Here is a 25,281-nt window from a genome sequence, read left to right as displayed (position 1 = left end):
TTGTCGTACATACTTGGACCAAATCCAGAAGGTGCTAGAGAAGGGCTAAGTTGCAAGCTAGTAGTGATGAAAGTAGATGAAGCGAAAGAGGTATGTCAGGAGCGTAGCAATTGAAGATCTGTGGCCTTTCCATAAAAATGGTTGATAATATAAATAAACATACAGTATTTTAAAGGAGAATGATATCTTTGTGTTAACTAAAAAACTTCTTGACTGATTTTGGAAAACTTTTCACAAAATTAGATAATAAAATAGATGTCAATTACCAGTGTCCATAAAGAATGTTGGGAAAACCAGGAATGGAATGGTAAACGTTGTTTTTCCCTGTAATATATAAAAATATAATAATCGTTTTGTTATGTATATTTCCAAAATATTAAAAAAAATGTCCAAGCCAACGCAAGATGCTAGTAGTAAAATAGTTTATAGTAATTAGGTTAGCAACTGATTGTCATAGCTTAGAGTCCAGTTCCTTTCAGCGTGACGACTGTGCCGTGCACAATACTAACGATTGTTTCCATAAATCGTACCATAATTTGTAGCGTAACCAGAAACAATTACGATATGTATAGAGGTATTGTTTTGCGCTTGCATATTCAGAACGGATCGCCTTTGATCTGCGCGTCCTCGCTGTTCGATTTACAATGAATCCAACTCTAAAGGTAACATACTTGTGCATGTGCTCGGTAAATCGAACTCTATTGAATGAGAATAAATTAGAGAATAGCTCGTTGACGACATATTATATGCACAAGTATTGCAATTTGATATGTCATTCGCCAATAGACCTAATTCATACAATTTTCTTTGTAATTATCGTCACTATACGTATAGTTTTAAAAAAACGTAATATATGCATATTACGTTTTTTTAAAACTATACGTTCTATTTGTATTGCATATTATACATATATTTCAGTATAAATATGAATCTGATTGTGAAATGTTGCACTAGGGGATTTACAAACCAGACAGCGTGAAACCGTATGTTAAAACTCAATACATGATTGACCCAAAGCGGTGTTCCTACCGTTTCATTTATTTATTTCAAAATGGCGTACATACATACAGAGAACACACGACATGCATGTGCATCAATGACAAGTGACATAATATAATAAAAATAAACGACAATAAGATTAAGAAATACAAATATGTAATTTATTAATTCAATATATTTCTTCTTTGAAATTATTATTGGTGGAACAACAATGGCTGCAGCAAGAGACTGTGATAAAATCCATCAGCCTCGCCTGTCCTCAAAGCGTCGTTTACTGCAGATAGAGATCCATAAACTGATTCTTATGAGAAATACGAAATTTATGAACTATGATTCTGTCTACGAAAAACTACCTTATATATAAAATCCATTTGCCAATGGGATATTTGTTAATGTATATAGTGCAAAAATAAATAATTAATATAAAGGAAACATCGTTAGCTCCACAATACTAACTCAGCCAGACATGAGAAATTCATGAGCTGGGCGCCGAGACAGCGTTCGGTTGTAGGCGTTAAATGCAAATTTCAAAGGACAATGCGGCCGAAGTGTAGCACGTCGTGTAAACAGCACGAACGTGGTTTGTTGTTCTACTTTTTTGGTTAAGCGGTCTCCGTAAACGGCAACGCATAGGCAGCGATACCAGCACAATACCTCATTGCCACCTTACATGGAAGACGCGGGCGTGAACACTTTGTAAACCGTTTCGAAAGCTTTGTAGCGTTGGTGAAATTGCGAGCTTTGAGTGGGAGTATGTCGATCATTTATGTCGCTTATAAACAATACTTTATGTTAAATATGCCGTTCGTACCTTCACATGAGTTGATTTTTTATTTTAAAGAGTTTTGACCTCTAAATATAATAGTTATATTTCAGTATATAACTATTATTGTAATTAAAGGTAGACAATGCACTCGTGCCGCTGGAGAGATTGTCATGGGCGACAATAATAGGTGAGCCTACTGTTCACCCCCCGTTTGCACCCTGTTTAAAAATAGGTGAAAACCGTAAAATATGTTGGGTAATTTAGCTGGGATATATGTAAAATTTTAGAACCACGAGATATTAAAGATTATCTTACAAGATATTATAAGCTAATTTATATCGGATATCAGAAACTTCTTAAATTACATAAAGTTCACTAATCCTTACTCTACGAAGTCGCGTGCAACAACCATATAAATGTCATTTTACACGGAAACATTAACGGAGCATTCGGAACATCGGGATGAAATTATATTTTATGGAAATGGTAATTGAAACCGAGCCAACGCTGCAATCTATATGCGTATGCGCAGAAAACTCCTCGCATGAGTATCGACAACAATGAGACCGCACCTTGGAGCGTAAACATTCTTTGCCATAATCACATCCTAAGCTATAAATTAGTGTAAGCCGGTAAAACAATATCCACGCGTTCTGCGTCTTTCTCGACAGGTTCAATGAAAGAGCGTGTTAAATTACAGTGATGTTCACATAACAGTAGATTTTATTATATATTTTACATTAATATTTCAATCTCAGATCGAAGCCAAAATTTAAACTGATTTATTGTCACTCTTAATATAATGGACAATCGTTACTTTGATAGCTTAGATGTAAGTGACCATATGATTTAAATGTATAAACGATTTTATGACTGATGCAAAATACAAATCAAGAATCAAGGCTTAAAATGTTAAGTATTTTCTTATAACTAAATTACTACTACACTTACTACAAATAGCGCTATAACCAGTTCTGGGCCTCTGATTTCTGTAATTGTTCCGTGATATTTCTTATTGGCTAGTAAGTGATCAACCTGTGCCTGACACACTGTCGACTTTTGTGTCTAAGGCATACTGTTTTCCTTAAGATGTTTTCCTTCACCCTTCGAGCCCAATGCACACATAGACAAGTGCATTGGTGCACAGCCGGGGATCAAACCTTCTACCCCAGGTATGAGACTCGCACGCTATAGCCACAAGGTCGCATTAATACGACTCGCACACCTACTGTGGGTAACCTCGTATCTACTGTATTCCCATACTACTAAAAACAGTAAATCTACTGTAGCTATTAGGCCAAGCACTGGCGCATCACAAACGTTTGTACGCAGAATCCTTACAATTCACTTTGCCAATTGCCAATTAGACTTTGCGCTGGTCTTCTTGAATAACGGTTGTTAACGATAATAATGATATACAGACAGTGCAAGTAACATGTTATGGCTACGAAGTTTGTTGAGAAAATCGTTTATATTAATTTATGTTGTGAATCTTAATTGGAATGTATCAATTTGTTGAAATTGCTATTTGCAATAATGTCTATTACGATTTCAAAGAAAAATATTTTCTCGTGTGTTTATGAATGTACAAAACTATCTTTAAAAGTGCAATGGGTACGAATAATTAAAGTTTCACATTATATACTACATACACAGTGTAATGTATTTTATAAATCATTATCAATAAATATCAATACCAGATTGACATACATTAACTGTTACATATCTGTTACAGGGATGATAAAACTATTTTATGTTTTCAATTCGTAATACAACTGTTTAAAGGAATGCAACAATAAGAAATTATGACCAAAAGTCAATGTAATTTTTACTATTGTAATGTATCGATGAGAGTTTATTTTTTTAATTAAAAAAAAAACGTAATAAATATATATGAAGTAGACAATCTATAACTAAAATCACGATCCATAGTGCCACTAAACAGTTATTACAACAGAGCATGTTTAATTATTATATAAGTTACTGAGTTGACGAGAATTCACACTTGAGTAAGCACTAAAACATCAAAGTGTTCGCCAACATATATTGTAATTCAAGAGAAAGATGAATACATGAAACCACTAAAATCATAGAAATTTCAATGAATATTCTTCAAAGTACTTAATTTTATTTTTGGTCTCAAATTATAAAACATGTTACAAGGAGGACAATCGAATATGGACAATGAATAGATAAATGTTATAGAGGGGATATACTTGTGTGAAATATATGTAAGACAATAACAGGAGAACTTAAGATGCTGCTGCGCTAACCAGATCCATGCAACTTCCTCACATCGAGTAGCCTCTAGCCTCTTTGTATTAAAGAAGTCGAATGGGTCTGCCAATCATGTACAAATGAAGAAAATAACAATAATAGCAAACATTTAAATTATATAAGATTGTTCATCACAGTTTTATTGTAAATCAGACATTATATCACTCGTTATTCTTGCTGAAATATGTGTTCATGTTAATGTCAGTCTACATTTTGTCGTAATCGTTGACAAACGTAGCCTTGCAAATAAATAATTTTCGCTCAGAATTCTTAACTAATGTAAAACTATGCTGGCGCCGTGTATATTTCAAATTGTAATTTCTTATCACAGGTTTAATTATTCTCATTTAAAATACTCACGAGATATTATTGCGACCTCATTATTGTATAAAGCAATATTTTCTTGCTGTTTTGTATATCTTAAGTTGTTTGTCTGCCTTAATTTTGGTATGGTAACTTAAACATGCCAGGATCACTGTTAGAAAGTTCATTATTTAAAGAAAAACACTTTTTTAATGGATTGAAGTTATGTATTATTGGAAACGTTGGTTAAATTTAAAATTATGTTTACAACACATTTACATTAATAATAATAAGTTGTAATGTAAAAGTTATGTTAATAAAAGACAATACTTAGTTCATTATTATTACGTTCTCAAAAAGGCTGATGATGAGAAAATTGAGACAGAAATGAGTCCAAAGAAGGTTGAGATTTAAATATTTTATTTCACAGTGTTCAAAGTAACACAACAAGTTTAAATCTGGGGAATAGATTCAACCAGAAAACCAAACCGTAAAACCAATTCCAGATGAAATCAAGAAAAACAGCGTATTAGTATGGTTGAGTTGAAACTCGGCGTGATTTCCTAGAACTGGTACACTTGTAGACCAATGTTGACTGGCTTTTTACATTCTGACATAAATTATTTAACATCGTACGTACGTTCATGGTATTTGCGAACGTTGTCGTCCAAACGACGCCTTAAATACGAAGCAACTATTAATAGAATCCGCTTGCCATATCGCTTTAGGCGTGAAAAGAATTGATGTTTGACATTTAAGGAACAGGGCAAAAGAAATCTTTAAACATAAAAAAAGTGTGGTTGCGACAAAGTGTTCCAATTTTATGAGCAAAGTAAGTTTAAATGAAATAATATTTGATTTTTAAAAGTATACGAAAATTAATCTATATGACTGAATAACTTTTGCAATAATAAGTGTTATGATAAATCACTCTAGCTCTTTTTGACCCTATATTGACCCTAAGTTGTATTGGTTTAAAAACCTTTTTATGGGCTTTCTTCTTAAGGAAATGAGTTACTTTTACAAAAGGAGATGGAGAGTTCCAGTTTGTGTTAAATGAATTTTTCTGTTAATAATTTAATGTGTATAATATTAGGATATTTTAATTAATAAAAAAAAGTGATTTTAGCGAGGATTTTCTCTAATTTTAGTTAAAGGTAAAGGTAAAAAAAAAAATTCAGTCCCGTTTTAGTCCCGCATTTAACATTAAGTGAGTAAATTCAATGCAAACGATGAATAGCTAACATATTTAGCAATAATTGTTCAATTCGCAATTGCCAAAACCGTAATAAGGCCGCTTATATCATTGGAAAACTCGAGACGTACAAATTCGTCTGCCTAGTCACGTCACTCAAGGCTGCTTTCAAAAAGTTTAAATTTACGTTAAATGACATTAACGAGTGGAAACGTTGTGACACCTTGAGCATGGGTTTTCTCTTGTTTATTCTAAATATTCAATATCTTTTATATGCGAGTCACACATTATAACTGCATTATAAAATCTGAAGTTTGAAAGGGTTGTCATTACAAGGTTTTTTGTTTTTTCAACCCCAGGTTTGACACACGATTACACTCATCACAACTAGCCCACGGAAGTAAATTCTTAAATAAATTGTAAAGTTTAATTAAAGCGTTGTTATCTGTTAAAGCTGCATTTTCTTATAAATATTCATCGCACAAACGCGCGGCGCCTTGTCGGGCTCGAGTCAAAGGTGACGCGGCGCCACAGCTTAAATCGCTCAGAAAAAAGAATGCAGCGAAACAATTGCGAACAGTCTAAACTCGGCTCTTAGATACGTCACGATTCATTCCAAAAGTGCTTCGAATATTTATAGGTATATTTGTCATCGGCTAGAATAGCATATAAGTAACAACAGGTAAATTTTACAGGTCCCGTTGTATATATATAAAACAGTTTAAAGTAATTAATACAAACAAAACTACTGTACGTCGTACATATTTTATGTACAGTAGAACTTGCGTAAAATAGGAGTTTAATACATTTATCGCAAGGCAATATTGTATTTTGTATAAGCACCAATGACATTCTAACTAATAGTTTGGAGTACATGTCAAATTAATACTCACGCTAAATGGCTACGATGAAAAAAAAAATTCATTACAGTTTTTTTTAATTTTAATAAAAATAGGTTTATTATTTGGCAAAGTAAAGTCACGGACTCCGGTATGCTCGTAAGACGATGTTTATGACACGATCGGCGCCACCTCACAATAAATCTAAGAACGTCATCCACCGATTATGAATTATTAGTAACACGCGTTGTTGGCGCCACCACTAAATTATAATCTGCCCTCATGTACAAACAATCGTCATGTTTACCAAACTCAGGAACGAACACAGAACATAATCAAATGCGATAAGACAATTTACAGTCAATAATATTTTATTGCGATGAATCTATCCGTATACCGAACTATGTATAAGCATTAGCAGGGCGTGAAATCGTAGTTGAATTATTTATGCCGAGTCCGTAACTGCTTCTGGTTAAATTTATAAAGATAATAAATTGTAATTGTAGAATTTATACTATTATTTATGGTAACGAAACACTGAGTTGGTTATTTGCAATTCAATCTCAAATTGTAACGATGTAATTCATTTTAAAATAAATTTATAAATGACATGACAACATTGTCATAATTCATTAAACACTTAAACATATAACATTTTAATTATGTATATCGCTGATTATTTTTGTCGACGAATAATAATCATCTTTCTATTTCTGACGCGTTTGATTTGGGTATATCCCGTGTCGTTATGACAGTTTCTATTTACTACTCATCACTACTATCGCTTTAATTTCCGAAATTTATTGCAATAATTGTAACTGAGAAAACAAAATAGTATTATCGTTTCTTAAGATGTATTGCAATTAAAGAATGCAAAGAATCGAGTCAAGATATCAAGAAAGCAATGTAGTGGTGACGCCGTCTAGACGGCAATGCTATAACGATTGAATAACACTTGATCCAATCAACCCGAATAGAGGGGTCGGGGAGGTCTTGCGAATCGACTCCTCAATCGCGAACAGTCCCCAATTGACTGTTTACATATCTCTACAAAGAAAATAAACTATTAATATTGGCTAATTTTCATCTTCTTATTTACTTTTGATGTCTGATGAAATTAAATATATAGATGATACTTTTGTAATGTACTTATAAACTACTTCACCATCTTAATATTGATGCAGCATCATCTTAATGGCTAGAAGTCGTTTAACAAGACATTTTCCTTTGCGACTAGCGAATTAGAATCGACTCCCGGTAGAGTCTAGGGGATTCGACCTCCAATAATTGATTTTAAGAACGAGTATACGCCTCACCACACGCCAGCAATGCACTCACTATAATCGGTGTCTATTAGCTCGTTTGCACCCTATAATAAAAAGTTGTCATATTCATAATATTATAAATATTGCAAAAATTATTGTATATTGATTGCTTGCATATTCGGTATATTTACCATAAATGTTTTGTTTGCAGCTCCCGATATTGTACAAGACGATAGCCCAACTGTTGTCATTGATGAAGAGGAACTGAGTATGAAGCGTAAGTATCAAGATTTTATATTTGCGCCATATATGTTATAAACACCATTACGCAAAAAAAAATTTTTTATCCAATATGTTTTATTAAATTATTTTAGTACAATATATTTAGATAATTGTGTCGTGATATTATGTTAGTGTTTCTTATAAGCCTATTATGCGTACCTACCAAAAGTATTTTAATACATCCGTCTTTACTGAGACAACATGGACTTTTATGAATATTTAACATAAGAAAGTGTTCAATAACATCATTCACAGTCTTAATTGACGGGAAGACACTGAACACATGAATGTTCTACTTTTTTCACTCATTGTTTAGTACTTGAGACTAATGTGCACTAATACTAATTCACTAAATCAAATAGTGTAGTCCTTTTCAATCTTCTCACTGGGCCCATCAAGAAGTTGAATAGCCTAGACATTTACGTGATGTTGTTTAATTGTCCTTGGGCTCCAGAAATCTTCTTTATTATTGTGGTGACGTTCTATACATTAAGGTCCCGATGTACGTCATTATTTTTCGGGAGCATTGATTATTTCCCTGTATTGGAATCTTTAGACCTACCAAAAATAAAGTCCTATCTCCCAACGGGACTACATTATGCATAATAAATTTATTTCAGACTTTGGTGCTCTCCTAACTGGTCGATCTCCTCTCTGCATTCGGCGTGATGACATGACTGGTGTACCCGTAGCTGCTGGAGTGGCAACAGCTCGGTTTACTTTCCGACGACGTCATCTCTTCTGGTCCGTAATTTTGGGGCCATCGATGGTTACTCGGCCGAGAGCACTTGCGTTCTTGGATCGAGGAGGGCGGATGCTTCTAGAACATCCGCTCAAAAAGTTTCAAGGGATCCACGCTACGTACGAGGAAAAAACTGATAAGGTTAGCAGTATATGTCAACAATGCTTAACATGTATTAGATTTAGTTGACTCTTTGGCAGAGAAGCGATTTTTCGCATAGAACAGGGGGCTAACTACCAGGAGGCTCATCGGAAATTAATTTATACTTCTGGCCATGGACTGGGTCGCGAGTGCATTGCCGGTCTTTTTCTTGAATTGGTTCGGAAATACTTCAGTGGGCAGCTGCTTCCAGATAGTGTTGGCAGATACTGTCTTAGAACACGTAATAAAACGTAGATAGTCGGTGTAAATAAATAATTTATTAAATTTTAAGCATAGTTATCAGTAACTATGTTTTTGATTTGTGGTTTTTAACTAGTATTCTAGTTCAGACAGGAAAAAGCACCAGAATATATGAACAATAAATCAGTAAACTCCACACTAATGCAATCATTTGTAACAGCTCTGTGGAGTGTGGCGCAGAGTGCCTCGGGAGTACAAACGTCTGCTCCGCGAAGGCTCTTTGTACGTTGCCCTTATATGGGGTGACGAGCGTAATAACTCCATGGATACAGCTCTAAGTGGAAGGATTAGCAGGTAAGCATTACGTTTAGTTATTTTTTTCGGATGTTTTTAGTTTGTTGATGTTGATGCACATAACAAAAAAGTACATTAGAATTTTGACACTGACTCCCTTTCAAGGTCAACTCTTGATGTTTGTCAGAATAAATATATCTTATTGTTAGGAAACTATGTTTTTACGTAAGTATTATAAGAAAATTAACATTACCCTTTATTAGAAGATGCCATCACATATATACGAAAGGGCTTAAGTTTGGTATATATGTGACATACCAATTAATATGGATGTAATAATTGTTTAGTATGTATTTCTTTATTGACGTTTATAAGTGTACATTATGTTACCTATATGAAAAAATCATTTAGATTTTTGATTTTTGAATTGTTAAAAATAAACGTATTCTCCTACCTCAAAGGCCGGCAACTCACTAAAATGGGTATCCATGACTGCCTTTGCACAAACAAATCAAAATGCGTTATAAGAGTGCAGTGTTAACATAACTACTACTACTTCTATTAAGGAATTTACTATTGAAAACGAAGAAATCGGCTCTAATAAAAACAGTATTCTCATCACCATTCATAAGGCAATATCTGTTAATAACCATGTTATCTCCAATAAAGTCAATCAGAGAGTCACACGGATCCGATTCAAAGTGAAATGAACGGTATATCTATGCAGAGCTTGTAACAAACTCGAGGGCATAATCGTAAAATTGAGTTTATATGAGCTTTCGTGAAATGCAGCTTTATATGCAATGCAGTTACCAATGCATGTATGTCACATTCACACTTCGCCGACAAGAAAGTTAATATTTTATGGTGCTGTGGCGGAATTTATTCTTCCTCGATACAAATGGTGCATTTAAATAATTCCCTCTAATGGATTTTAAAACCCCTTTTATTTGTATTGCATTTTGCTGATTTTAACTATGAAATTAAATCAAATAAAATATCATTTAGGCAACACAATGTACACTTAAAAACAAAAAAATTTTAAATGCTTCTAATTTTACATTTACTGCCAGTTCTCAAATAGGGCGTTGAATGGAAGAGAAGAACTGGCAATGAACTCTCCGCCACTCTTTTTAATTGCGAAGCTTTTAGATTAAATAAATCAATCATGTTTAATTGATAATTCTTTATTGCAATAGATAACAAATTTTATTTTTATTATGTAATATCTGTTTTCTTGTTAAAGGTAGATATTTGGGCTACTCTTTTTTCAATAGTTTTGATTAATGTACATTACAAACAATGTACTAATTTCTCCGTCACTTAGGCGGCTAAATCCAAACTCAATTGTATAACAATGACGATTGTAAATCAGATTCCAAATGGTTTTCTATTCAAAAGAAATAACCTTCGTCCCAAGGATGTAGTAGCCTTATTGTTCGAATTAAATTAACCGTATGATTAATAACGGAAACTCACATGGCTTCATTAGTAGTGAGTCTAGACGAAGCGGTTTGTTTTAACTAGTATTTACATCTGTGGAAAACCACTGAAGCGGTTAATGACTTAGCAATTATTGTACTATTACAGAATACAGATGGTTACATTTTAAATACGTGTTTATAGCCAACTGCCCATAGTCGATAAAAAATTCACTAATAAAACTACAGCAACAACACTTTCGACGTCTTCCACGCTTCACAAGACACTTTCTTTTGCGAACGAGCGAACTGTGGAATCGGCAGGATCGTCTGTCAGAGACGATACGACCACCAGCAGTTTAAAGAAAAAGTATTCTCCTCCATCAAAGGCCGGCAACACATCCACTAAAAATGAGTGTCCATACTCAAATGTAATCTGCAATTTTTGGGTTACTAAAAAGTTACTATACTGTCTAGCGTATAAGTTTTTGTTGCCGATGTTATGATTAATATACATGTTAAAGTTTAAATCTGCTCGCTTTTTTGATGTCGGTTAAAAGGTAACAAATCGGTATTTATGATAAAAGAACTGACGAATTTATGGGATAAATTCTTAATCCAAATAAACATTTTAAATTCGTAAAATTCCTATATAATAGTGTTCTATTCAAACTGCTGAAATAATAAAATCCTTATCAGACATCTTCTATATTATAGGCACCAGTGTAATACATTCTTGCTCCACTTTTCTATCCTTACCATGTGCTTTACCCATTTCCACTTAATTTTATTTAATCATCTAAAATACTGTTATTCAATTACTTTAAGCGCCATATATTCTTCCATATCTTTAAACACTTGCAGATATCCAGCACTCGCAACAGAGATGTTTACATCTCTATTGGAGCCAGAGCATGCCCCGGCATCAATCGGTAACGGAGCTTGTGATGATTACCGGGTACCGGGACAGGAAGAGGGCTGGTGGGGTGGGACAGCGGTGGTGACGGGTGCGGCCGGAGCAGCACCCAGCTTACATCTGGCTATTGTCTTTAATGGCGTGTTCAAGCCTGCCTCCAGAGAACAGACCATCAAAGTAACGCTGACACTACCGGAAAAGAATCAGACGATTATTGATGAGGTAAGTTTATTTAAGTACTATTTATTTTTATTTTGTTGAACATTTTAATATTGCATTTCTTAAGACTCGAAAACTAAATGTATTAGTATTTAATAAAAGAAAATACAATTATTTTTTAAATTTATTTAATTATTACATTACTTTTTAATTCAGATAAATTTCATTGGTATTAGTGCCGTTTCTTAGAAATATTTGATTATTTTACTTAACTCTATCTTAAGCAATACGTTCTTGTTTTGTTTAAATTGTTTTTTTTTTAATTTGCTAATTAGGATCGTATGGACTTTAGAGTAAAATGATTACAATTCCATACATGTTTATACATTTAATAACGCCTGGTAAAAGTTAGAAAATCGTTGTTAGGGTTTTGTTTTTTTGTCAGGCACCTTTAGGTTACGTGTAACTAGTAAAGTAGTAACAACATCAAATCTAATTTTATTACTGAAACATTTATAAAACACACATGTGTGTCAATTACGTAAGGGTTTTAGGGTTTAGTTAATTTAAAATTGACGCTAAAACTCTGTGATCTCAAATACGTACTTACAAAATTAGTTTTTACTATGTTTTAATAACTACAAAACTTTTATTAAAAAAATATTTTAAATAAATATATTAGGTCCTTTAATATGAAATTGTGAATATACGGGCCACTTTGACTACTTTCACTGACTTTGGTTAGGAATTCCAAAATTCATTTTTTTTCATACGACTTTCGTGGCATCTCGTGTGTGTAGGCGTCGGTATCGCAAAAGACAACACAATATCACACACACAACCTAAATTAATTACTTATAATATGCCAAAAGTTCATAGTTAGCAATGGGACATACTTAGCGTAGTAAAATATATCCAAGAAAGAGCATTCCAATTCTTGAAAGGCCGGCAACACTCTTGCGAGCCTGTCAATGTGACTATCCATGGTCCGCCCATGTATCACATATCATCATGTGAGCCTCCTGCCCGCTTGCCTAAAAATATATTCTATTTAACAAAAATCTACTTTTTGTTCTTCCCATACAAAATGTCAATTTCATATGTAAATACTTAATTTAACCCAAAGTTAATATGAAAATATAAACTTCATTTCAATCCATGAAGATGAATTGTAATGAAGTTTATGAGTTAAGTATATATACCATTAGTGTTTAGTTAAACGACGTCAAAATACAGATACGTTTTAATAAAATTGTTTTTTTTTGCCACAGGTGCACAAGATGAGCAAACCCAGCTATGACTTTAACATCATCGAAGTATCTACACCTGTATCAGCTGCAGAACTAAGATCCCTAGCGAGAGGCAGGCTTCTGCTCTCCGTTGAAGCCATCTCCACTCCAGAGAGAAGACTGACTGGTGTTGTCAGACAGAGAGCAGCTTGCGAGGTCTTCCATGCGCCTCTAATGGCTGAGCGGCTCTCGGCTGCCACCATACCTGAAGGACTGGCGCTTTTGTATATTGACAAGGAGGGGTCACTGGTCTATGACATACAGGTAATTATGACTAGGACATAACTCAAAGAATCGTCCACTTCCAGTTCGACTTTCCGAGTGGCATGTACTTGGCGTTGCGTCTCTCTGCATCTTCTGCCGCATTTACTATGGAGAGTGTTGAGAGGAGTTGTTTGGATTAATACCTGCAGCTGAGTTTCATCATCAGACGTCGAGGCAGGATAAGAAATTCCTTAAAACTAAACGTTTCTCAAGGCCAAATTCAAATCAATTAATTCGACTCGAGTCCATCAAGAAAAGAGCGTACTTAGTATTGTCTTTTATTTACATAACTTTTACACATTTAAAGAAAAACACTTTTTTAACGGATTATAGATATGTATTATTATATTTAAACTTATAATTAATAATAATAATAATAATAATAGCCTTTATTCAGATAATCTACATTACATATTTTATACATTTAAACAAATTTTCATTTTAATCTAATTCAGGTGCATCTGTGTGCCCTTTTTTGGCAAAGGCCTCCTCCAAATCCCGCCATTCCTCTCTACACTGTGCCACTCTCTGCCATGTACCACCTGCCGTTTCTTTAATGTGGTCAATCCACCTTCTCAGTTGTCTCCCTCTTTTGCGCTTGCTGTACCTTGGGCACCAGTTAAGCAGTTTTTTGCTCCACTTTTCTGTACCTCTTGCGATGTGTCCCACCCATTTCCACTTTAGCTTCTTGATCGTTGTTGTAACATCTGTTACCTTAGTTATTTTCCTTAATACTGTATTCTTTATTTTGTCTCTTCTTGTTTTCCCTATCATACATCGTTCCATCGCTCTTTGACACACCTGTAGCTTTGTATACTGCGCTTTAGTAGGCGCCCAAGTTTGTGATCCATATGTTAGTACAGGTAGTACACAAGTATTGAAGACCTTTCTTTTAATTACCATGCTTGTTTTCTTATTTTTCATGACTTCTTTAAGCGCCCAAAAGCTCTTCCATGCTTTTGCTATTCTTGTGTCGATTTCTTTTGTCGATTTCTTTTGTCGATTTCTTTTGTTGATGAAACCGACGTTTCGTGTGCTTTACAGCGTGCGTGGTCACGGTGACTGAAGACAAAGGTGTTAAATGTCAAAAAGTATTACAGCTGCAGAAAATGTTGTGTTATCTGTATTTATTTCCCCGGAGTTGCGACCGGTTTAAATTTAAAATTATGTACAAATAATTATAAGTTTAAATATAATAATACATATCTATAATCCGTTAAAAAAGTGTTTTTCTTTAAAAGAGCGTACTACTTTTTAAAAGGCTGGCAACGCACTTGCGAGCCCTCTGGCATTGATAGTGTCCATGGGCGGCGGTATCATGTAATCTACTAATAATATAAAAAACATAATTATCTATGTTCTATGAATCTGACATATATTTATGAAATGCAATGAAACCGTTTATTTGCTATTTTATTATATATTTATTAAAATTATCATATTACTTATTTGCATAACAACGAAGTTCTTTAAACCTTACATAATAACATTGAAAGTTAACAAAGACAATAATAAAAATTTCCAGGTCGACAATCTGAGTATAGCTGATCCAAAGATAACGTTGGTGGAAGAGCAGGGCAAGAGACACTCGCAAGTGGAAATTCTGGATACGAGAATGGGAGTGCTGGCCAGACCCAGCGCGAGGATCTTCCCCCCGCTCTATGAAGACCAGCTCGCTGTACACATTGGATCTGATACAGGTAAATTATATTAGGCTGCAAAATATAGAAGCATTAGTAGGAAGCAAATGGGAATAGATAAATGGATAGAGATTGGAAGAAGCGAAAAGGAGAAACTCATAATTTGTTTAAAATTAATGTAATGTACCAAGAAACGGTTCGGTGGTCACAAGGATATGGAGGAACTTTATAAAGACATTTAAAAAAGTGCGTGCGTAAAGTACATATTATATCAGAAATGAAACTTCTAAATTAATTATTAATAAGGTAAAAGCCCCAATAGATGATTAATTACATATAATATATATAATTAATCATATATATTTATATACACTATATCGATAATATAAATAATGAAAATCTACGTATACTGCACAAGACGTTATGCAACAGACTGGCCATCTAAAGTTCTAATATGTAACTAATAAACATATACATCAACCGATAGCATGTATTTTTTCTCGATATCCCTTTCTCATACCTCTCAAACAATCTCAATTGCTCTCTCCCTCTTCTACGACAAAAACGCTGCACATGTTCGTGACGTTCCGTAAAAAATTTCACCCTCATGCGCCTAAAGAAGTTTCTCTCACTTCAAAAACGCACAGAATACTCACTACAAAATTATAAAGTTATGTACCGTCTCCAAAAAGGTTTTAATATCGATAGGTCCGCCGCTGCTTCGAGGCCGCCTCTTGTCCCGCTCGTTGCCGGACGCGGCCGGGGCCGGTCCAGCCCTCCTGAAGCGGACGGACGCCCGTCTGGCCCCTTCCACTATCGTCGCGGGTCTCGCCTGGGTCTCTGTTGATGCGTTGTGCGGAATTAATTACGAGGTAAGTTTTTAGAAGACAGGCTGCATATAACTTGAAGTTCAGCGTAAAAGTTTAAATTTCTTAAAAGGCCGGCAACGCACTGGCGAGCCCTCTAGCATCGAGGGGTATCACTTAACATCAGGTGAGCCTCCTGCCCGTTGGCCCCCTGTTCTATAAAAAACAATATATGAAACCACTAAGACTCAGCCAGGGATCGAACCCGTGTCTTCATTGTGATCGGTGCTCTCAAGTGCCAGGTTCAATATGCTTGCCAATTTCTTCTAGTGGTACAATTGCAGGTTACAATAAACGGTTACAACGGTGGCTGGTCGTCGTGGCTGGAGAGTCACGCTCTCGGATCCTCCTCACCAAGGTCACTGTCGGGTCAGGAAGGTTCAGTGCTGGAGCCGACTCCAGCGGAACTGTCCGCTTTGCACGCAGGCGCTGCGTATCTCAACGTACGCGCTGCGGAGAATGGAACTGAGTTTCTGCGCACGCGACTACCACAGGTTAGTTCATAAACCAATTAGAGAGATAGAGAGTGCTTCATGCGTCTGTTATATTAGAGTACATATTGCGTTCGATTAATACTTTAAAAGTACGTGCGTTTTGTTTGTCAAATTTATTTCGTTTATTTCGTAATGTAGAAATCGACTTTCTAAAAATCAATAAAATCTATTAATGATTATTTGTGTAAAACATTATAATCAACATTAATTTATTAATGTAATAATGTGTTTTGATAGTGTCATGATGTAGTAATAAAAAATATTAGAATTGACTATAATGTTATCGTAATTTCTATAATTTTAAGACAAATTTGCACGTCTGTGTGGTAGAATATGCGAACTTTAGATAGTACCATGTTTGTCCCATATCCTTGCAAATTTATAATTATTAGTACTAAAGCAATGAGGTTCGTTATTTCGTCAAAATTTGCTTGTTTGACGATATCTACAAATTAATGAATAAACAATTTTTGAGAGGTTTTAGCATTTCACTGTTTAATAAAATTTTTGTTTAACGCTGCTAGAGAATGGAAATAAGGTAATCCTTCATTGTTCACAATATTTTAAATATCTTGATAAAATGATTTGAGATAAATGTGCACTCTACCGTTGCTAAAATAGCCCAAAGAAACATGTCTATGTTGATCTAAAATTAATAACCCAAAAATATATCTGCCATTACCATAGGAGGATACTATTTATCTTAAATTTGGTTTCCAATTTTTATTATATTTTCAAAAAAATCTAGAAAATGTTGTCAATACTTTTTTGGGTTTCATATCCAAAGTAAAAAGCAATGGCTGTACAATCGAAACCACGGTTTCCAGATAAGTGTGCCACCATCTTGTCTCCCATCCGTGTCGTACGTGGTAGACAATGAGCTCAGCCCCAATTACCCTCCGACGCACGTCAACGTGCCTCCAGACAACTCTTTGTCCAACACCGCGTCGTGCTTCTACGCGGGTCGCTCTTATGAAGATGGCGCTCAGTGGATGTCCACCGAGGTTGGTCATAAATTATATTTTTATATATTAATACATATTCATAGACATTAAATTCGTTTAGTTGATCGCAGTAACCGGAACACTCGGTTTTATTTGCAGGAATATTTGTGTGTTGAATGGCCATTTAGAAATATGGTTTTTAGTCTAATCTTTAAATTTTGACAACTGTCATAATACAGTGGTCAAAATTTAAAAGGTATTAAATTGTGAGATATATTATTTTGAATAAAACTTTTTTTTGTTAAACATTGATGAAAAGGAATTTCGTGTCATAAAAATGTATTACTTTTTTACCAAAAAAACGAAAAATCACCGTTGAGTTGTTAGCCTATGAACATTTCGTATCGTATGGGAAAGGGACTCGACATTCTATTGAGAATGTTCGGGGTTCAGACAGCATAGTAAATATGTAATAATAAAATGTACCATACTTATTTCTAACACAGAAATAAACTATATTATTAACCTATATAGTATAATAAAAATATAAATAGTAAATATAGTTATAATTGATTTTCAGTCCTGCCACATGTGTGGGTGTGTCCACGGCGCCCTCCGCTGTGATCCCGTCCGTTGTCCCGTGGTGGAATGCGCCACGCCCACTATTCAGCCGCCAGGACAGTGCTGCCCGATTTGTACAAGTAAGCAGATCATTTATCACATTATTGAGATCAACTTAAGATGTCAAATTGCAACTTAGATAAACGCCAATATTGCTTATAATTACTGTTTGATAAAATAATCATTTACTCTAACAAATAAATTGTAATTTTAGGATATGTTTTTATGTTAATATGTGATTAATTAGAAAAGATGAAGAATTAGTTTTTGTAGAAATATTATTTTTTAACTAACTATTAATTTTAATAATATCGTCCCTGTTATTACACGATTACTTTTCTTTGAGATTATCGGATCTTGAGGCAGAATACGAAATCCCGTTTTACCTCGACGTCCGTTGTTCCACAATTGAACGTTTTAAGGCAGTTTTTGCTGCTACCACTATGTGGAACCAGCTGCTTACTGAAGTATTTCCAAACCAATTCGCCTTATGGTCCTTCAAGAAAAAGGCGTACCAGTTCTTAAAACCGGCAACGCATTCGTGAGTCCCATGGCAATGCGAGTGTCTATGGCCTTATCACTTAACAACAGATGAGCCTTCCGCCCACTTGTCCTCTGTTCTATAAAAAACCTGTATTTCTAAGATGACCCAAAAATAAATAGCTATTACTTGATTCAGACTCCACAACCGCGGTATGGAACGAGTCCCACGGATGTCACCTCGCGGGGCAGTACCACGCCCCAGGGTCCTCCTGGCATCCGTACTTGGTACCGGGAGGCTATGACACGTGCGCCGTCTGCACTTGCGAGTTCTCCACGCGACAAGTGAAGTGCCCCCGCGTCAAGTGTCCCATCTTGAAGTGCGCTGAGAAAGACGCCTATCGACCAGACAAGAAGTCTTGCTGCAGGGTTTGTCCAGTGGTAAGGAAGGAACTAGTTTTTTAACTTCGCTTATGTCTCTTTAATCACCGGCTCATATCTGTCGTGAAAAAAATATATGGTCAATCTCTCGCAACACAGCAAACTCTTTCTCACTCTCTCTCAATTGGTCTCAATCGCTCTCTCCCTTTTCTACGACAAAAACGCTGCACAACTTTTTACGGAACGTCACGAAGATGTGCAGCGTTTTTGTCGTAGAAAAGGGAGAGAGCAATTGATTTGATTGATTGAGAGAGAGTGAGAAAGAGTTTGTTGTAGAAACGAATATAATTTCCAGATGTGTTGGTTGCTTTATCTTCTGGAGCCTGGTTGGCCGTACGCAATTAATTCTCTTTCGAGTCTTATACTGGTGAAAGTCACCATTTGTTTTAAAATCGTTTATACTTTTTGTATATACAATTCAGAATATATTGACCAGATAGTGTACACAACAAAACAGCTTGTTTCTGCAACACATTGCCAGAAAAAGCTGTAGCTTTCTCTTTTTTTTTTGAAAAAAAAAAGCGTCATGAAAGCTCAAATCGTTTATTCGGCTTCTTAATTCCTTTTGATCTGACAGTATATAATGTATTTGTTACATTGTCTTCAGGTGAAAGAAAAGAAGTCTGACGAAGACACGTTGAAGGATCAAGGCACTCCGCGGACAGCGGAGGAAATATTGGCTGAAGGAGGGTGCAAGTTCCCAGATGGGCCCTTACCCAACGGCAAGGAGGTCCATCCCTCCATACACTCACATGGAGAACAGAGATGTGTCACCTGCCGTTGCAAGGTAACCGACTCTGTTTGATGCCATATACGTCTCTTTTCAGCATAGCGTATACGCAATTTTATGAAAAGAGACGAAAGATTGATTAGGATTAATAATGTTATATTATTTTATAGCAAAAGTTTTTAACATATGCAAAGGCGAATTTATATAATGGCGTGTTAAACATTTGTGACATTTAAAATTTGTTAGCTAACATTCTCCGTACTTTTATTCATTAATTAAGCAAATTATGATTCTTAAAAGTAATAGAAGGAATCTCAATAATTAACATAAAACGGATAATTCCCTGACATATATAAATACTGTGTAATATTTTTGTTACACTTTCTTTGCCTAAACTAATTGAATAATTATTTCAGGATGGCGAAGTGACGTGCGTACGTAAGCGTTGCAACCGAGCCGCGTGCGCACGAAGACGACGCGGCGACGCCTGTTGCGCTTGCACTCGGCACCGCCGCCAACGCGCCCCACGTCCGCCCAGCTGAGCGCCCGACACCAACCGAGCTCAGCCGAGCGGCCGACCGGCGGAGCTCAGCCGAGCGCCCAGAGCTGAGCGTCGTTATAGTGACCGGCTTTCTGCGCTGAGTACCTAGGCTGGGCCAAAGTGCTTATTTTAGACTGTTGCGCTCCGAGCGCTATAGACTGACTGTGCTTAACTCCCTACAAACATCTGATCAGTGTGATTCGTTTGTGTCCTTTAGTGTATAAGCTGTTGGAATTCTGCATAAGTTTAACGGACCGTTTAAACTCCGGGTTAAGCAGCGATTAAATACGTAATGAATTTGTAATCTAATGATTGTAATTAGACGGAAACGTTGTTAAATGTTTTTTAAACCCATAATAATATTGTAATAATCAGAATATCAACAATAATAATTATACATATTTAGATGAATAGAAATCCTCAAATATTTAAAGATCAAATTCTACTTATAATCAGAAGTTTGTAGGTAGTGAAGTTTAAACACTATTTAGTGTTTTACTAATTCGAAGTTATAGGACGTTGCCGACTTAGCACGTATTACCACTACACCCACTAAGGTTTAACTTAAGACGTTTACCCCGAGTTCGTTCGTGCTGACAGTTATCACTGTAATAACCGCCCGTTAAAGCGAACGAGGGTTTAACGGCCGGTTCAGGTTACGTTAAATAGCTTAAGATTAAAGACTGATTTATACACGGTTAGCTATCCTTAATTTAGGTGTTTCCGGTTACTAAAGTGAGTTTTGTTAATCATTGATTAAAAAATAATAATTTTCACAGTCTCCATATAGAAATGTTTTGGAATCATTAAAGCAGCTCTATTGTTTTTGCTGTCCACTATATCACTACAGATATTGTATTGTTTAGATGGTGTCATACGGTTTTTAAGCTATATGTCAAAACGTATAGATTTACTAAACGATTATGTTTTAGTCAGTGTGACATCCACTCTATATTGACATGAAATGTCAAAAAACAAAACTCAGTTAATCCTTAGAATAACCCTGCTGACCGGTAAATAATGTGTAGTAATCCAAATGTCTTCGATTCCACTTAGCGCGAATTTTACGATAATTAAAAAAAAACAAACTTTAAGATCAATTTGTCAAATTTTTGAAAAATTCCTTAAATTTTACGATCAATTCGCCAATATATATAATTTTTAAATTTATAGATTTTCCATATAATTTGTGTAGTTCCAAAGACGCCCACAGAGCGCTGGATAAGTTTTCTATATACCAACAGTGATATTTTCACGTAACATTCGCGCTAAAAGAATCTAAAGCGAATCCTTTGTTCTGTTCCGTTGTAACCCTTAAGTCGGCAATTGAGAGCGTCTTAGCGTAAGATGCGGCAGTCGGCCGCGCACTCGACTCATTGCCTCCAGGCGATTTACTTCCCACCGGTATTTAATTGGTTCATGCAGAAAATTATAGGCGCACGCAAGGCTCCAACTAATTGATGGATTTATAACTTTATGCTGATTAAAAAAAAACGCAATACAAAAAAAAATTAAGCTAAAAATATTGACAGACAAAAAATAACCTAAAATTCATTAAGACTTCATATTTTTTTAAAGACCAGTGGATATCTATGCCTGATACAATTTGGTTGATTTTTGGGTCTAATACTTAAAATTTGACCAATAGGGTCGACAATTAGTATTGTAAAAAAATTATATACTTCGAATACTATCGGCCTATATAGGGCCATACATAGTAGTTACCAAATTCACAATACATAAAAACAAATACATAAATATGTCGCCAGCTTAAATTTCAGCTTTTCGTTAGAATTTTGATTATTATTTTTTTATTGTTAAAGATCTTGTATTAATTATTATTAGTAAAAGTTTTAATTCCAACAATATCTGGGACGTCTCGTTCAGCAGACAGAGCGCGGTCGATGTATAGATGTGCCATATTTTCTTTATGTAAATAATAAATTATTCTATATATTATTTAAGAATTGTGTATAACTTTCGACATCGAATCGATGTAGGCTTTATTGGAATCATCACAATTGGATTCAACTTGAGAAACTCAAACTTGAGTCGCCATTTTTGTTCAGATCCAAGTAATTTATTGCGCATTTGCTTACTGTGTAACGCAGTCGTTCGCTAAAATATTATTATCCATCTGTGTTAGGGTTTCAGAGTTGAGTAAGCTAAGTACGACTCCGGTATGTCAACGGTGACATGAGTCGTACTCAGCGCTGTCTCGATTGTTCGACACCCTTTAAGTATTAATGAATGTTGGCCAGAGCTTGTAAATAGTTTAATTTGGAATTAAGGTATACTTAAGTTTTACGTTTAAGCAAGCTAGTCGAATATGTTGATGTGATGGAATCGTCTGTCGTTAGATTACGCCTTTACGGCACTATTATTAAGACATTGCCAAAAAATTTTAAATTTTTTTTCTATGTCGTGTTTGTGGGATCTAGTCCGTCGAAATTATGGTCACGTGGTCACTTGTATACTGTAGAATACCGATCAGATCAGTTATTTGGTGTTATTTTAATTGTCTAACATGTAGAGTAAACCCAGGGCTTGCGAATAACATAACTAATGTCCTAATAGGGTCCGATATTGTGCTTGCAACGCATTGTTTTTATATTATAGTTATCCTTCTCTAGGTGTATTGTGGGAAGAGATATGTTATACAATTTTCGGCTTCTGTTTTAAATATACATATCAGATGTAAACTGCATAATGGCTGTTAAAACGGCTCGCTATATATCCAACATTGTTTTACTATGAAATAAATTGTCCAATACAAATTATCTTTTATTTTCTATTACGAGATTTGGATTTTTTTTAAATCTAAGTCAAGAATTCTTGCAACTACTAAAGACAAAATATGTAGTGACAACAAAGTTTTTTAAGAACAAACAGGCAGCATCCGATGTCCAGTAATGCTGTCGTCCAATGCTCGCGAGTGAGTGGCCGGCTTGTTAATTGATACGCCTTATAATTTGATGGAGCAGGCTACACGCACGAAAAAACGACGCATGCGGCGTTACCTTGCTCTGAGGCGTTTCATTTAAGGCTTGAAGTGCAAGCGAGAGCGCGGAACGAGCAACAAAGAGACACAAACGACCTCCGCGTTGGGCACTGCCCAACAAATGTACGTTAAAAATGGTCATAATTGTATTTATGCGTACAAATAAATGTAACTTGTTTAATTCAATTGTGATTTCCATATTCTTTTTCATTTTCTTTTTCTCTTTATCTAAACAAAATATCTTTCAAACAAATATTTTTTTTTAAAATGCAAACATTCCATCAGTATTTTCTTATGACGTTGTCACGTTCAACTATCGTCATTAAACCGACTTTAGAGACAACCAATTTTTTTTGAAGGACCTTAAGACAAATTGGTTTGCAAATGCTTTAGTGGGTAACTTTTTTGTGATAGTCCTGGTGAGCGCCATAAAGCACCTTAAACAACGCAGTTGTGGACGACTGAGATCAATATTTTAATGCGAGAGCAATGCCGACCTATTAAGAATTAACACAATTTTTTCTTTTAACGAATTGTATATGAAACAACTCGCCCTTGCATAAACCCGAAAAAGCTGCATTTGTTAGAAAAAATTTACTTTAAAATTCGCATTTTAAAATAGCGTATGTAAATTTTCTTCCATAAGATTGCGTGCAATTAACATGCAAACCCGTACTTGTGAAATGTTAGCGTCAAAAAGTACTCGCATTTAATATGTGACGGCTCGCATGCAAATGAAAAACGTGCAAGAAAACATGCACCTATAATGCACTGAAATGAATCATATAAATGCCGTGTCATTTGCCGAGATTAACTAAAGGACCTCTTAATATATCTAGTAATGTTGGTAATCGCCTAATTGCTCTTCAGGCACCTAATATTATCTATAAAGGAACTGCTAATTTCAGCACCTGCACAATACTATGCGACCAGTCTTAATCAACGGCTGTGAGGCTTGGAAGCAAACTGTGAAAGAGGAGCGGTTACTAATGGCGGAACGCAAAATACTGCGTAAAATCCTGGGGCCGGAGAGACGGGCCATGAGTCCGAAAAAATGCGTCTAGATCGGCCGTTAATGTAGCTTGCCTAAGTAGGCTTAGTGAGACAGCCTATGTACCTCTGGATCGAGAGGAAAGGAGAGTGAAAGGGAATTTTCTCATTTCAGAGGCTAAGACACATTCCCGCAGTCGCAGAGCCAGCGGAGAAAGTAATGCAGTATTGTTAGTCCATGATTCTAGAACCGCCTTTGGTCCGCCCTTGATTTGATAACTGACAGTAAATTTAAGAGATTTTTTTTTTTACTGATATGTGTACATCAAACTAAACGAATTAATGCTATTTGTATCTTTGATAAACATTGCCCACTGAAATCTAATGATTTTGTAAGATTATCTAATTTAACGTGCCGGACAATTATCACCGCTGCCGAAAACATAACCCATTCAAGGCTTACTCTCACAGCTGAATAGTTTTCTCGACTCTTCGACGGAGAGTCCACCTATTTGTGAAGAATATGGGTTTCAAAATGTATTTAATTAATGAATATTACTTAGTTGTTAAATTAAAAATAAGTTATAATACATGTAAATAATAAATAAATAAAACAGCGGCGCTTCAACCTTTTTAGGTTAAGCCTTCAAATATCTGTATCTGTTTCATGATTTTTGTTCAATCTTGTAGGTAAATAGGCTAGATAATTTTTTGGGTGTAAGGCAAGCCAACGACGTTAAAAAACCATATAATGGAGTACCGTGTATTTTTGAGTGCCGGTTTCGTTACAATGTATTCCTTAACCGTATAAGCGTGTGTTTAATGCGCCCGTAGACAGAAAGCTCATAGGAGCGCAGCCGAGGATAGAACCTACAACCTCAGGGATGAGAGTCTGTGGCTGATGCCACTAGGCCAACACTGTTCTATAGCCTTACATAGGAGGCTGTAAATAAATAAATAAAATATCGGTTATCCGGGATCTTATAATAGCATACAACGCCATTTGTTGCTTTTTATGTTCACAGTGTTTATAATAAGCGAATTAAGGTTTAAATTTAAAAATTGCGTTGACATTATCCCACATATCAACCATAAAACATTGCTTTCGCCAGTATTGCAGAATTTACAAACAGTTCACTGTATCTGTTTTAATAACAAGTTAATGTTTCGCGGAAATATA

At 35.3% G+C, this 25,281-nt stretch overlaps 1 protein-coding gene across 1 annotated transcript in view; it reads left to right on the top strand.

The window, feature by feature from the left end:
• Nucleotides 1-22,887, top strand: part of LOC110992370 (dorsal-ventral patterning protein Sog) — a 75,168-nt gene extending 52,281 nt beyond the window's left edge. The window contains exons 4-16 of the mRNA XM_022258158.2: nt 7,856-7,921; nt 8,547-8,809; nt 9,231-9,364; nt 11,590-11,863; nt 13,072-13,353; nt 14,879-15,053; nt 15,702-15,865; nt 16,144-16,353; nt 17,181-17,357; nt 17,878-17,998; nt 18,598-18,839; nt 19,447-19,626; nt 19,986-22,887. Coding sequence (XP_022113850.2) covers nt 7,856-7,921; nt 8,547-8,809; nt 9,231-9,364; nt 11,590-11,863; nt 13,072-13,353; nt 14,879-15,053; nt 15,702-15,865; nt 16,144-16,353; nt 17,181-17,357; nt 17,878-17,998; nt 18,598-18,839; nt 19,447-19,626; nt 19,986-20,111 — 2,414 coding nt within the window. The 3' untranslated portion in view covers nt 20,112-22,887. The remainder of the gene's footprint in view (nt 1-7,855; nt 7,922-8,546; nt 8,810-9,230; nt 9,365-11,589; nt 11,864-13,071; nt 13,354-14,878; nt 15,054-15,701; nt 15,866-16,143; nt 16,354-17,180; nt 17,358-17,877; nt 17,999-18,597; nt 18,840-19,446; nt 19,627-19,985) is intronic.
• The last annotated feature ends 2,394 nt before the right edge of the window (nt 22,888-25,281 follow it).

Source organism: Pieris rapae, chromosome 14 (assembly GCF_905147795.1).
Source record: "Pieris rapae chromosome 14, ilPieRapa1.1, whole genome shotgun sequence".
Lineage (NCBI taxonomy): Eukaryota > Metazoa > Arthropoda > Insecta > Lepidoptera > Pieridae > Pieris > Pieris rapae.
This window is presented reverse-complemented; position numbering and strand designations above follow the sequence as displayed.